Source organism: Microtus ochrogaster, chromosome 4 (assembly GCF_000317375.1).
Source record: "Microtus ochrogaster isolate Prairie Vole_2 chromosome 4, MicOch1.0, whole genome shotgun sequence".
Classification (NCBI taxonomy): Eukaryota; Metazoa; Chordata; class Mammalia; order Rodentia; family Cricetidae; genus Microtus; species Microtus ochrogaster.
Genome location: NC_022011.1, coordinates 71,158,227 through 71,172,041, shown reverse-complemented (window position 1 = coordinate 71,172,041; position 13,815 = coordinate 71,158,227). Strand labels below are relative to the sequence as shown.

The window sequence follows — 13,815 nt, the reverse complement described above, 5'->3', positions numbered from 1 at the left end:
GGGATTAAAGGCGTGCACCACAAAAAAAAAAAAAAAAGCTACATGGAAACACAGACAGGTACATACAGGGAGATTCATTTCAAAATTAATTCTCAATCATGACCAGAAGGACAATAAAACTTTTATTTTAAGACAGAGTCCCCTTGCGTCACACAGGATAGCAGGAAATCATCATGTAGGCTAGCCCAGGCTCTAAACTCACTTGAGTGCTGGGTTTACAGGCAAGTGCGCCAGGGCTAGGTTTCAGCCTCTCAACTATCAAAACGAATCGTAACATATCTGCCAGATGCGGTAGCACAGGCCTTTAAATCCCAGCACTCCGAGGCCAAGGCCAGATGACCTGCTAATCACACAAGTTCAGGATCATTCTGGGCACCAAAGCAAGTATCCTATCTCTTGAAACAAAAACAAACAAAATGTAAAAAGCAGAAAAGGAAATGCCACACATACAAACCAGGGCCACGCTAGGAAAGCAAAAGAGGGACTGATCAGGCGCTCGCCAAGGCCAACAGAACAGAGTGAGCCAGAACAAAAGGTCACTGAAAAGGTAACGTACTTGAGCAAAAAATACACAAGAGGTATCAAATACTAGCTTTAATTAGACATACAGTTTACCTACAACACTGGCACTATTAACATTCACAACACACTTAATACTAAGAAGAATTGGGCCAAGAGCATGCTCACACCTGCCACTTAACATTCGTGACGACCAGTACACATTTCTGGAAAATAACTTGCGAAGGGCACCACGAGCTCAAACCAAATACATCTCTTCTAACCCTTGACTGCAGTCTGGGAATCTTCCTTCTCCTACAGGAACCAACTCATACAAAGGTGTTTGTCTTCCAGAGGGAGAAAAAAGACAAACCAAAGTATGATAGCGCAGTAGAATATTGGGCAGCTTTTGAAGACGGAGGGGTGTGTGTGTGTGTGTGTGTGTGTGTGTGTGTGTGTGTGTGTGTGTGTGTGTGTGTGTGTTTAAAGCAAAAGCATCCTGTCTTCTTTTCTTCATCCCTACCTGATTTTCCCAATTGGACATTGCTTCAAAGACCCATAGTTATTCTCAATTTTATTAGTAGAAAGTCATTTTTTTAAATGCTGTCTGCTGTTAGGACCATAAAGCGTTCACTACGGAGCCCAGGTGGGCCTTGCACTCACACCAGCCTCCTGCCCCAGCCTCCAGAGTACTGGGATGAAAGCCTGTGCCTCCACACCTGACAAGAAATGCTAATAAAATAAACAATGACTGCACTCTGAATAGAATTTTTAATCACAACCAATGTTTTTTATAATTACAAAAACAAAAAAAGCGAGGGTGGGCATGCATGATGGAGGCACTTGCCTCCAGGCCTGAGGACCTGAGTTCAATCCCAGTGACAGAACAAACTCCAGAAATTGCCCTCTGGCATGCCATGGCGCATGTCATACATAAACATAAACAAACATAAAAGAACTCTTTAAAGTAACATGTGTTAAAAAAAAACTATCTCCAAGATAGATTACACAAAACCTTAATAAAAGTACTATAAAAATTTAATCGACAGACGCTTTTTTCTTTACTAGTACACGAAATAATGGTGTGTTTTTCACCAGTGAATTACAGCATCACACTTTAAGAACAGGAAACACTATGGCACACTGTGTCCTCTTATGCTGATGCTGTAACACCCTGTGGTGTGGCGGTGTTTACAGATGAGACTCCAGGCGTTAGGCAGACAAGGCAGGCTCAACAGGTTGGTGATATAAGTGCATAGTCCTTGTTAGTGCACAACACGCGTGTAAGAAGGGAACCCAAGAGCATGCTGTCTCTCTCCACCACATGCAGGCACAGCTAGAAGGCCATCTTTCACCAACCAGGAAAAACCCTCACCATAACCTGACACGCTGGCTCCCTGATCTCAAATTTTCAGCCTCCAGAACTGGAAACACATAAATTCCTGTTGTTTTAGCCACCCCACCAAAGATGTTTTGTTATGGTAGCTTGAGCAGATAAGGAAATGCACTATCAAAAATCAAAATAATGTTCACATCTGGTACTTGGAACAATATTCTCTAAAATAAACTACAGCCATCTAAAACCCATCCTTCTGGAGAGCCCTCCTAGAAGATGCAATGACATCTAACTACTCAGGGAGGGAAAGTAAAGCTGAAGCCACCCAGGAGACTCCCCCTTCTATCCTTAACGTACAGTTCACAGCCAGGCTCCTAGCCTTGCTAATCAGCCAGTTCCACGACCCAGGAAAACTCCAGATAACCCCAGAGCCTGTGACAGGACGCTCACATCTGCCTATCACTCCAGCTCCAAGGGATGTGCCGCTTTCTCCTTGGATCCACAGGCACACAGACAGGCAGAGAGGCAGAAACACACACACCCACAAATACAAGTAAATCTTTTTTTAAAGGGCCCCAACCGAGAACCCAAACCACTACACTACAGCTACCCAGTGTACATTCTCCTCGGACAGAAAACAGTTCCTGTGCCCTCTGTGCACTGGGACAGCATCAGGGTCAAATCTAATCACCTGGATACTCCCATACCACCTTAAATATGGGCAACTCCTGGCTGAAAACTTAATAGTGAAGAATTAAATCAGCTGTTGAGATAATTGTTTGATTTTTATTCCTAAGACTCTAACCAAAAATGCTAAGCTCAGATCATAGCCCGCTAAAAGTTAGGCCACCACAGTCTCCTCTGCAGACACTATCGGCCAGTAGAGGGAGGTGAGCCCAGCTGTCCATAATTTTGTAAAATAGAAATAAAACCTTGAAATTCTCTCCCCAAAATGCAAACAGCTCACATAGATACTAAAATATGGAGATTTTATAGAAACATGAAACATACTGATGAGGCTCTTTGCAGGTTTTGTTTTTTTAAAAAAAAAAAAAAACAGAAACCCTTTCATAGAGTGAAAAAACAAATAAAATCCAGTTTGATAAACAAAAATATTCTTAACTAGGTTTCTAACTTATCATTTCCCTATTGAAGTTAAGCTTCCTTTTGCATGCATACACATCCAGCAGGGGCTCAAGGAAAAGCATACGGGAGCTTTGCATCAGCTTTTATGATGATTCCTGGGGGTCTCACTGGCCACATGGAGTGGGGGGTTCTGGGCGATCGCCTTCCCTTTCCCTATAGCACAGAGCTTGCTCCAAGTCTGCGCCACACAGCAAACAGGAAGTTCATGAGGAAGCCATCATGGCCCGCATGTGCAGGTGTGCAGCACATGACAAATGCCCCACGCGTGTTCCCTTCCTCTAACGCGTTCATTCTTTATGCTTCCGTAAAGCATGGGAAAGCAACCAGTGGATGAAGACAATAAAGGTCTGTATTTCAAAACTAAAGACCTTCGTAAATGAGGATGTGTTAGAACAGTCTATAGACTGTATTTAGAGATCTATCCTCAGATCTGCTTGGCATCTCCTGAAATCACTTTTGCAAGGGAAGTTGCCTTCCCGCTTAATTGCACAAAGAAGGCTAATGGTGGAAAAACACAGAAAAAGAATTTCCAAAATAATAACTACCATCTAGTAAACAACTCAGAGCTTACTATTTAGATTATGGAGGAACGAATAAAGATGGGAGAAGCACCTTTATCACCCCAAATAGATAGAAGACTCCATATTTAAGGATAGAAAGTCATCAAAAGAAGCTTCTAGAATATCATTCTTATTTGAGATCAGTCCTGACTTCTCTTTAGCTTCCAGGGGAAAAACAAGACGTTTGTTTGACATCCAGTATAATTAATGGTTATCTTACTTAGAATCTTTCTTGTCATTATGAAAACAGCCAAAAGATGCAGGGATGAAAGGGCTTATCTTCATCTTACACTTCTAGATAACAGTCCTTCCCAGAGGAAGTCCTGGGCAGGAACTCAAGGCAGGAACCAAAATAGAAGCCATAGAGGAATGCTTCTCACAGGCTTGTTCTGCATGGCTTATTCAGCCTGCTTTCTTTCTTTTTTTTTTTTTTAATAGGTTAGCTGAATTTTATTTTTATTTTTTTGGTTTTTCGAGACAGGGTTTCTCTGTAGCTTTGGAGCCTGTCCTGGAACTCCCTTGGTAGACCAGGCTGGCCTCGAACTCACAGAGATCCGCCTGCCTCTGCCTCCCGAGTGCTGGGATTAAAGGCGTGCGCCACCACCGCCGGGCTCAGCCTGCTTTCTTACAGGACCCAGGACCAGCAGCCCAGGGGTGATACCAACCACAGAGCTTGGGCTCTCCTACACCAATCATCAATCAAGAAAATGCACCTACGGGCTTGCCCAGAAGCCAATCTGGTCAAGGCATTCTCTCAATTGAGGTTCCCTCTTTTCAAATGGCTCCAGCCCATGTCAGCTGAACTAGCCAGGGTAATGGTGCAGATTTAGTACCCCACTGTCTGAGAGGCAGAGACAGGAGGGCTGCAAACTGAGCTATCTTGCAAGTTTAAGGGTGGCCTGGGTCTGTATCTCCTCTGTTCTTTAAACTGCCACAGTTTTCTCAAGAAAGAAAAGGTGCAATGAATATCTACCAGAATCTAAGTATCAACCCAGGTAGAAAGAATTTCTTTTCTCTTTGTTTTGTTTTTTGTTTGTTTTTCGAGACAGAATTTCTCTGTATAGCAGCTCTGGCTGTCCTGGAACTCACTCTGAAGACCAGGTTGGCCTCGAACTCACAGAGATCTCCCTGTCTCTGCCTCCTGAGTGCTAAGATCAAAGGTGTGCGTCACCACCACCACCAGCCCGGATGAAAGAATTTCTAATTAAACCTCGACAATATCTCTATAAGAAAATTTTGCGCAAGTTTCAACCAGCCCAGAGGTAATCAGGCTGAGATTTGAATTTGTGTCTGCTAATTCCAAATTCTCGTGTTTTGGTTTGTAGACTTTGTTAAAAGAACAAAGCAAACACACGATGCAGAAACCTAGCAGACCCTGGGGAAAGTTGCACCCCAGCTCTACGCTGTGCTTAAATCAGACTGACACTTTATTCGGTTATTCAAATGCTGTGCTAAAGAGAAACGCATTACCTTGAGAGGGAATTGTTATGGTTACTGTGTTGCTGGAGAAATAGTTTGTACTCTTAACAGGAGATACCAAACGGCCACATCTCAGCACTACGGTCGCTCCACCAAATTCCTAAATAATGGTCCACAGCCGCAGAAAGCAAGCAACAGAGCACAGAATAATCAAAAGCAGCTTCATATTTTCTGGATGAAACAAAGCGCCGTTTATATTGGGGCATTTTTAGAAGGTACCACCGAGAGCCAGAAGGCAGCCTGGAACGGCTTAAAATACCAAGTTTAACAATCACATCAATGGCTTTTAGACTCTGCAGACGACAACGGCTTCCTTTTGCTACGAATTCAAAGTGAAGAAACAAATGCAAAACAAACCAATTAATTGGGTACACACAGAGGCTGAGAGACTATCCACTGCCTTAATCAACACATTACAAGTGTGTTTAGCCAACCTGGGTTTCAGTGATGGAAAAGGTAAAGGCCAAAGCTTAATAAATTGCTCCAAATTAAGACCATTTCCTACACACACACACACACACACACACACACACACACACACACACACGAGAGAGAGAGAGAGAGAGAGAGAGAGAGAGAGAGAGAGAGAGAGAGAGAGAGAATAATCAAGTAAAGTTGACTAGAGAAGGGATACAAACAGGGAGAATGCCCAGTCCCCTCTTAAAGAAGGCAAAAGATTAAAAAAAAAAAAAAAACCCATGTTTAAAAAAAAAAAAAACACATTATCCACTGTGAACTTTAATTGTATTAGATATCAAATAAAAGTATGTTTCATTTCTTGACAGCAAGAACAAAAACAACAAAACTCTAGAGGAGCCGGCTGCTCATTGTGAAGTGCTGGCTATTGTCATGAGCTACACCAAGTCAGTTTGGAGGGGAAAGACACCTTCCCATTGTCTCTGACTTAAGAACCCTCCCTGATGGGAGGCAAAATGCACCTGCCCCACAGACATGAAAAATTTACACGCACTCTTCCAGCTTCTTTGCAGAGAGAACCCAGGCATGTAAACCAGGCCTTAGCTGTTCTACAAGTACTTGCCATGATTTCCAGTTCCCCTTGCCTAGTCCCAAGCCCCCTCTCTTCCAGATGAATTTTTATATCAATTTTATGCTGTGTTAGAAAAAAAGAAACACACAGGATGAGGTCGAAATGTTCTATATGGTACTACGATATTCTCTCTAGACCACAGGATATAGACATCTACCCATGGCCCTACTGTAAACCAGCTTTGTATCACCATCATTGCCAGTGTAACAAATACACCAAACGGAGCACTCTGGTGTGGCTGTTTTCAATAGGAGAAGCCGGATACACGTGGGGGAAGCTGCCATATCATCTAGTCAATTTTTTTGTGAACCTAAAACTATCCCTTTGGAAAACCTTTAAAAAAAAAGTCCTCAAATGTATTGGTATTTTATATTTTAACAAATAAAACTTGCCTACAGATCAGAATACATAGCTAAGCCACTAGAGGTCAGGGAGTGGTGGCACACACCTTTAATCCCAGAACTTGCGGGAAGCAGGCAGTTGGAGCTCTGTTAGTTCAAGGCCACCCTGGGCTACCCGAGAGTGAATCTGTCTAAAACGAGACTCACACAAAGGTGATCCCAGCGCTTTGAATTCCAGCCAGAGGGAGGTGGAGATGAGCAATATTGGCTGGGTAGAGAGAGGAATATAAGACGGGAGGAGACAGGAGTTCAGTGCAGTCTGAGGTTTGGTGGAGACAGATGTAGTCAGAGGATTGCCCCTGTAGTCTGAGGACAGGATTGCCCTTTTGGTCTGAGGATTCGGTAAAGATACAAGGTCTCTAGTGGCTGGCTGCACTGCTTCTCTGGTCTCTCAGCTTTCATCTCCTAGTATCTGACCCTGGGTTTTTATCATCAATACCAATTAGAATTTGTGCTACACTCGAAACCAAACCATTGCATTGAGGGCAGGCTTCTATCAGTGATGAAGCATATTTCGAGGTCCAGGATTTGATCCCCAGGACTACAAGAATCAACCACAAAGGAGGGATTTCATCAGGGAATAAGAGAACTGTACAGATAATTTTAGGGGAACTACTTGGCTTGAAATAATAAATGTGCATGTGTGTGTGTGTGTGTGTGTGTGTGTGTGTGTGTATACACCTAGGAATTTAATATTTATTTTTATTCAGTCTTGAGTCATCAATAAAGTTTTATCATTTATTTCCGCATAAAGCTTGCAGATTTATTATTAAAGACTTCTGCTGTTTCAACATGGAACATTATTCATTTTCTCTAGAGAAGAGAGGTTGGCTTCCTCTGCTAGTTTAATGTGCTTGACACTCTTGTTAGGTTCAGCTCTCACATCAGATACTCCTGACCGTAGAATACAGCAGTTAACCCATTTAATAACAGTTTAATAAGACGTTGCATGAAAACCATCTGGTAAGATAGGTCAGATGAAATCAAGAAATTCAGTAGTAGGTGGCGAACCTCTCTGAAGAGCTTTGGATTAAAGACGGAGCCTCATGTGCTGGTTTTAAAACAAGACTTTGCCATGAAAATGGGAAGAAAAAAGGAGACATCTTTGTCTAATACACCCTTCTACTGTGGCTAAATACTGGTTTTTAAAATATATATATATTTATATATTATGTGTGCACCATATATATGTATGTGTGTGTGTTTACATATAATGTGCACACTCACATTAAAGGACAAGCTTCAGAAGTTAATTCTCTTTCCAGAATGTGGAAATGGGGATCAAATGCAAGTCATCCTGTAGGCTTAGAAGCAAGCACTTTACCAGGTGAGCTATCTTGATAGCCTTTACTATTTATTTTTGCTCCCACAGGCCTAGTTCAAGGCCAAGAGACAGATGTGGCTCATTTTTTACTGACGGAACTTCAACAAGGGCAAAGAGAACATGCATCCCCAAAACACTTCAGAATTTTTGAGATTTCATTCCCCAACATGCCTCTCCAGTTTCCAGAAACTAAGATTTTGCCCATCTACCAGCATAGATGGAAATGCATAATCATTTTTAAAAAGAATTTTGCTAATTTTAGAGTTCCGTCAATGGAATTCAATCTCACATTTTATGAGATATATATAAATATAATTTGAGTGTCAACACTTGCTAATTTTTTTCCACACAGCTTAAGGTAGATATATCGGATATATTCTTTTAGGGACAGAAGCTGGAAGAAAGCCTTTTCAATACTGGGGATACAGTTCATCTGCAGAATGCACTAGGGGGTTGACAGCCTTGGGCTGAATCCTTAGCTGTGGCTGTGAATGAGAACTAGTAACATTTAACCTAGTGTGGCAAGCACAGGGCTGTGATCCCAGCAACTGGGAGGCAGAGGCAGAAAGAGCATAAACTCAAGGCCAGGCTGGGCTGCTCACCAGAAACCTTGTCTCAAAAACAGCACCGAAAATAAAACAATCAGGCAGAGGGGGCACACGCCTTTAGTCCCAGCACTTGGGAGACAGAGGCAGGTGGATCTCTGTGAGTTTAAGGCCAGCGTGGTCTATGAGTTCCAGGACAGCCCAGGCTACAAAGAGAAACCCTGCCTCGAAAAATAAAAACAAAAATAAGCAAAGAATGCTTTTAATTGGAAACAGCGCTGCAAAGCCTGACCATGCTGGAGGAGGAGTGGTTGGTTACCAAGTCTTACAGCTGTCTCAGGCCGCTAGCTTTAACTCAGAGACTCAACTGGGATTCACTGAGATGATGAGCTGGCATACAACTCAACATAGAAGTTGTCAAAACCCAAGTATTTACCCAAATCTTTTCACATGACTTCATCTGGATGTAAAACCCCAACTGCTTTGTTCCCAACATGACACAACCCAGGTTCCAGTTAACAGCAAGGAACACAGACCATACAGATGCTTTATACAAAATGTTCCCATTATGTTTTCAAGCTGGTGTGCTCGAGTGAAAAACCCAGAGTGTGGGAACTGTGACAAAGACAGGACTCACAGAAAAAGCAGTAGTTCCTCTTAAAAGGCCAAAGGGAGACCTAAGCCCCAAGTCCCATGTTTTGAAACTGGAAACCTTTCAAAGGCAAACTATGCTTGCTGTCTGGCCTGCCTGAAGGCGCAGGTGCCGAACATCATTTCAACTTATTTCCCATGGCCCTGGCACCGTGGAAGAGGACAGTCTTTGTTGAGAGATGCTGTTACTCTATAGGGAGTTTGGCGTGCAGACCCTGGTCCTGGAAGGGAGTGGGGGTGGGTACCTGTTTGCTTGGCAGCTCCATCCCAAGACCTAAACTGTCTACGTTTATGCTAAAAAATTACAAAGGTCTCGAAGGCAACAAATAAAGTCTCTAGAATTAGTATCAGATGAGCCAAAACTTTGAAAAAAAAATTAACTGCTTTCAGAAAAATAATGAGAAAGACATTTTGGCCCTGACCCAGCAGAAGATGAATGTGCCCTGGGAAAGAAATTATGTGAACTAAAATTTCTCCACAGTAACAATTCTAATTAATTATTCAAAGCTAGGGGTTGATTTTCTAAGGTTATGAGATAACTATGCAGTCTTCTGTTTATATCATTAAAATCTGCTTCCTTCTATTCTTTGTATCTGTTTACCCAGGCAGTAATGAGAAGTGTGTAATAGAATCCTAACAGCAACCTTGTAATAAAGGCTCCACTGTTGAGGTGAGTTTGCCACTTCGCAGGCTCTGTTTAAGGGATAATTAGTAATAAGCAGAAATTTTATCTAGCTAAAATATCCAGAGGTCTACAGAGCCCCTTATAAAAGCATGAAGACAAATCAACAATATATAAGGCCTTTTGAATTACAAGTTAATTATAATTGATGATGCTAAGTTTATTTATCTATGATACTGTCACAGAAACGAAAACTGAAATATTACTTGACATTAAGTCATTTTCAAAGAAGCCATTTGCCAACAAGAGTAGATTTCACATGAGCTGAAAGAGAGGATTGCAAGGTAGCTCCAAAAGCTCCTTTGAACTGTGAATACAAACACGCAAAGCATAGACTTTCTATCAAAAGAACTGGAACGAAGAAGAGACTAACTGTGGCCAGAACAACCTTAGAGGAGGTGACCACATGGAATGTGATGCCACTCAGGTCACAATGGCCAAATAGGCACCAAAACACTACAGACAGGAGGGAAACCCAAGCCAAGTTAAACCACTCTCCTCCCACTGAGTGAGCAGTCTGGCATGAAGTAGGGCTACACCTGTTAGGAATAAAATTTGATACCCGAAAACACAAGAACCAGTCAGGCAACAGTTGGTTAGACATAAAATTCAACTCCGTGTGGGACAAGGAAAAGGGCTTCCTAGAAATCAAACTCCTAAACACAACTGCTATCCTTCAACGTCTTTAACTGTGCTTCTGAATCTGAACGACTTTTAAAATTATGAACCTTTAACATCTTTCAGGAAAGGATCTGGCTCAAAATTGAAGCTTATTTCCAACATTGTGTCTCATTTAAAAAACAAGAAACTTAAGAACTACAGAGCCCTCATAACCCTGATCAGACGCACAATGCGTAGAATGCACTCCAAAACACTGTTTGGTTCTGAGTGTCTCTGGGTTGGTTCCACAGCCATGCACCTACCTAGCCTGTAGTGGTGGGATCTGGCTGCCCAGGGCTGCCCGCCATAACCCCAAAAGAGCTCAACTCAACTTGGTGCACATACCTGTTTCCTTTTTGCTTCCCTTTCCTCCCTCCCGGCTCTTCTTCAGCACAGCCTTCAACATTGTCAACACTCTTCTGTCTCTGAAGAGAAAAGGGGAGGAGTTAAAAGTAGGACACACTGGGACTATCGTTTGCAAAATGACCTCATGTGTAATTCATGTTCAGAGAAAGATTCCTTAGGATAACCTAGAAGTACCTTGAGATTTATATGAATTTCCTATGAATAAATATGCGGTGGGAAACTACGGGGCAGAGACACCAGGAATGTGACAGAGCTTTCAATGAAGACATCAGGAGTTCACAGCCAGGTTAGAAAAGGGACAGGCAGCACAGGCAGTGCATTCTCCGCATTCCGTGTCTGATCAGGGTTACGAGGCTAAACTGGGCCCGTTACTAGTAGTAAGGTACTTGGCAAGGTGGGATATAGACCTGCCGGCTCTAGCTCATGGAAACAAGAAGGAAACACGAAATCACAAAGATATGATTAATAAGAGAGAAGCTACACGGTTAAAAGAAATGCTTTTTTACAGGTGCCACTGAACCACAGACACCACTCTGGAAGGTTACTGGATTGGAACATACCTCGGAAGCATTTGCAAACCAAATACAGATGGAACCCATTTTAACCCTGATGCCAGGTGGCCCAATTAAACAGTGCACACTCCCGTGCATTTTTACTATGTATAGTTATGACTTTGGGAAGGAGATGAGGAGAATCCGCCTGTGGATGGCTGCTGAGTCCTTTAAAAGAATGAACTGCATTTTGCACGGGGTAGGGGGGTGGGGGTTGGGGAACTGAGTTTGTAAAAACAACACAATGGCCCAGGATTAAGATGAAACTGGAAACCAGCTCTACAACAAGAAACAATGGGGCTATTATTTCCTCATGAAGCCCATGCACCAAGAAGAAGGCAGTGCCAAGCCCAAAAGGATGGGGCGCGAAGGGGGTGGGGGGAGCATAAGGCAACTTCCACTAGAGAAGGAATCCCAAACCTGCCTGACTTGAGAGCTTCAGGTGGCCTCAACAAGCTACATCTCAATGCTCAGAGTAAAGCAGTTTTGTGGCCCTCACTGAGAAGGATCAGGGGTCTCAACATGCCGCCATCCCCAGAGCCACCACATAGCAAGCAGAGTGACCTTTCTTATCACGGGGTCTGAGCCTGTATTTATTTTTCCAAGCCTTTGTTTTACCAAAGAAGAAACAGACCCTGGGAGACTGAGTCCACCCGTGGGTCACTCAGCTAATTAACAGCAAGGCCTGACCCCAAATATGCAGAGTTGCAGCTGGGCTCCGTGCCCCTTAGCTGGCTCATCCTCCTCAGCAGGCTGTCAGTGGCTGGCTGGCCTCTCCGCTCAGATCAGGGAGCGCTTTGGGCAAACAAACAAAACTGAACTATCTGAGGAGGAGGATATCTAGGAAGCCAGAGCGGTTCTTGGGGTTGAACCTTCCTACAAACAAGGCTTTACACACAAAAGGAGCATGGCTCAGGCCCAATTCTGCCTCTGAAGTGCTTCTTGAGTCACATAGTATCTCCCCATATAGAGCCCCGTAGAAAACACAAATTTCTCCTGATAGTCAAGTTCAAGACAGGGCAAAGTGATGTGGTCCTTTTAAAAGGCCATGAAAGCCAGGCATGGTGGCACACATCTGTAATCCCAGTAGTCAGGAGGCTGAGGCAGGAGGATCACCAGTTTCAGGTCAGTCTGGCCTGGTTAGCAAGATTTTCTCTAAAGAGTTTTTGGATTTGATTGCTTGTTTTTAATTTAAAGGAGGCGAGAACAAATATTTAAAAAAAAAATAGAAGCTTGATAGACACACACATTTCATCTTCAAATCAACTGTCCAGGTTTGTAACTCAGTGAAAACTACTAGACACCTAAGAAAGGCAAACACCAGCAGAACCATTCCATAAGCTTGGCCTAGACCCCTCACGCGTGCCATGGTGGCTCTCGCAGAGAGGCCTGTGCCTGACCCTCTGGCCATCTCAGATAAAGGTCACAGTATGTCCACAAAGCTGCCCTTAATTGGCCATCAGGTCATTCCTAATCTGCGGCAGAACTACCATGCTACCCACCATGCTACAGAGTAAGGTCTAGGTGACATTGATTTTTGGCACCCCATTCCAGACATCCCGCTGGCCTGTGTCGGGAGCTCAGCTGTTTTTAGGATAGTTAGACCTATGTCAGCAGTCTTGGGTGTAACAGGTTATCAGATATCAACTGTAGATTTCTCTCCTGGGTCCCCACTCTTCCACAAAGAGCTGACTTGGGGGAAGTTTAAATTGTATTCTAAAAGCTGTCCAAACAATGACATGGAAAAATGAATCATATGTGAGTAAAAAATAACTATACTACTCACTATCATAGTGTATGTGCATATGTACACACACACACACACACACACACCACGCGCAGGCACACACGCAAACACACACCACAGTAAAGGTGGGAAAATAAAGACTTCCCAGGAATTAAATTCTGAAATCAACAAAAATCCAGCTGAGTCATGCAAAATTTGTCTGGCCCAAAATTAAAAAAGAAGTCATAATCACAAACCAGGCTAACACTGACTTCAGCTCAGTGGATAATGTATTTGTCATATAAGCATGAAGACTTGAGCTCCAGTCCCTAGAACCCACGGAAAGCCAGAAAAGTCATACGAGACAGAGTACATTTGCAGCCCCCGTGTTCCTATACTGGAACAGAGAGAGGAGGATCTCTGGAAGGTCATAGCCAGCTAGTTTGTTGTCTGTAGTAATAAATAGGAGACCTATCTCAAGGCAGATGACAATTGACACCACACACACTCACTCACACTCACACACACGCACATCATATACACATACATGTATATGCTCACACAAAAAGAAAAAATGCACCAAAATTCTCTAGAAGTTAAACTAATGATCAAAAGTTTCACTTTCGGTATTTCTCCTTTAGTTCATCTAGTCTCTGGGGAAAGACACACCAGTGTGTCAGACAGCAGAAACTCTGCACTGCATGGTGTACTCCGACATAGAACAGAACACCCTAGGAAATCAACAAGAAAAATTCAAAAGAAGATAAAATCCATCACAACTGTCAATCACTTCAAGTCTTGGAGCCATACTAGCTATAAAGAGCTTGCTTCTACGGGGAGGA

At 43.0% G+C, this 13,815-nt stretch overlaps 1 protein-coding gene across 3 annotated transcripts in view; it reads right to left on the bottom strand.

The window, feature by feature from the left end:
* Positions 1-13,815, bottom strand: part of Tanc1 (tetratricopeptide repeat, ankyrin repeat and coiled-coil containing 1) — a 222,244-nt gene that overhangs the window by 129,457 nt on the left and 78,972 nt on the right. For all 3 annotated transcript variants that reach the window (XM_026778563.1, XM_013345955.2, XM_026778564.1), the window contains exon 3: positions 10,676-10,755. In XM_026778563.1, the coding sequence (XP_026634364.1) occupies positions 10,676-10,736 (61 nt within the window). In that variant the 5' untranslated portion in view covers positions 10,737-10,755. The remainder of the gene's footprint in view (positions 1-10,675; positions 10,756-13,815) is intronic.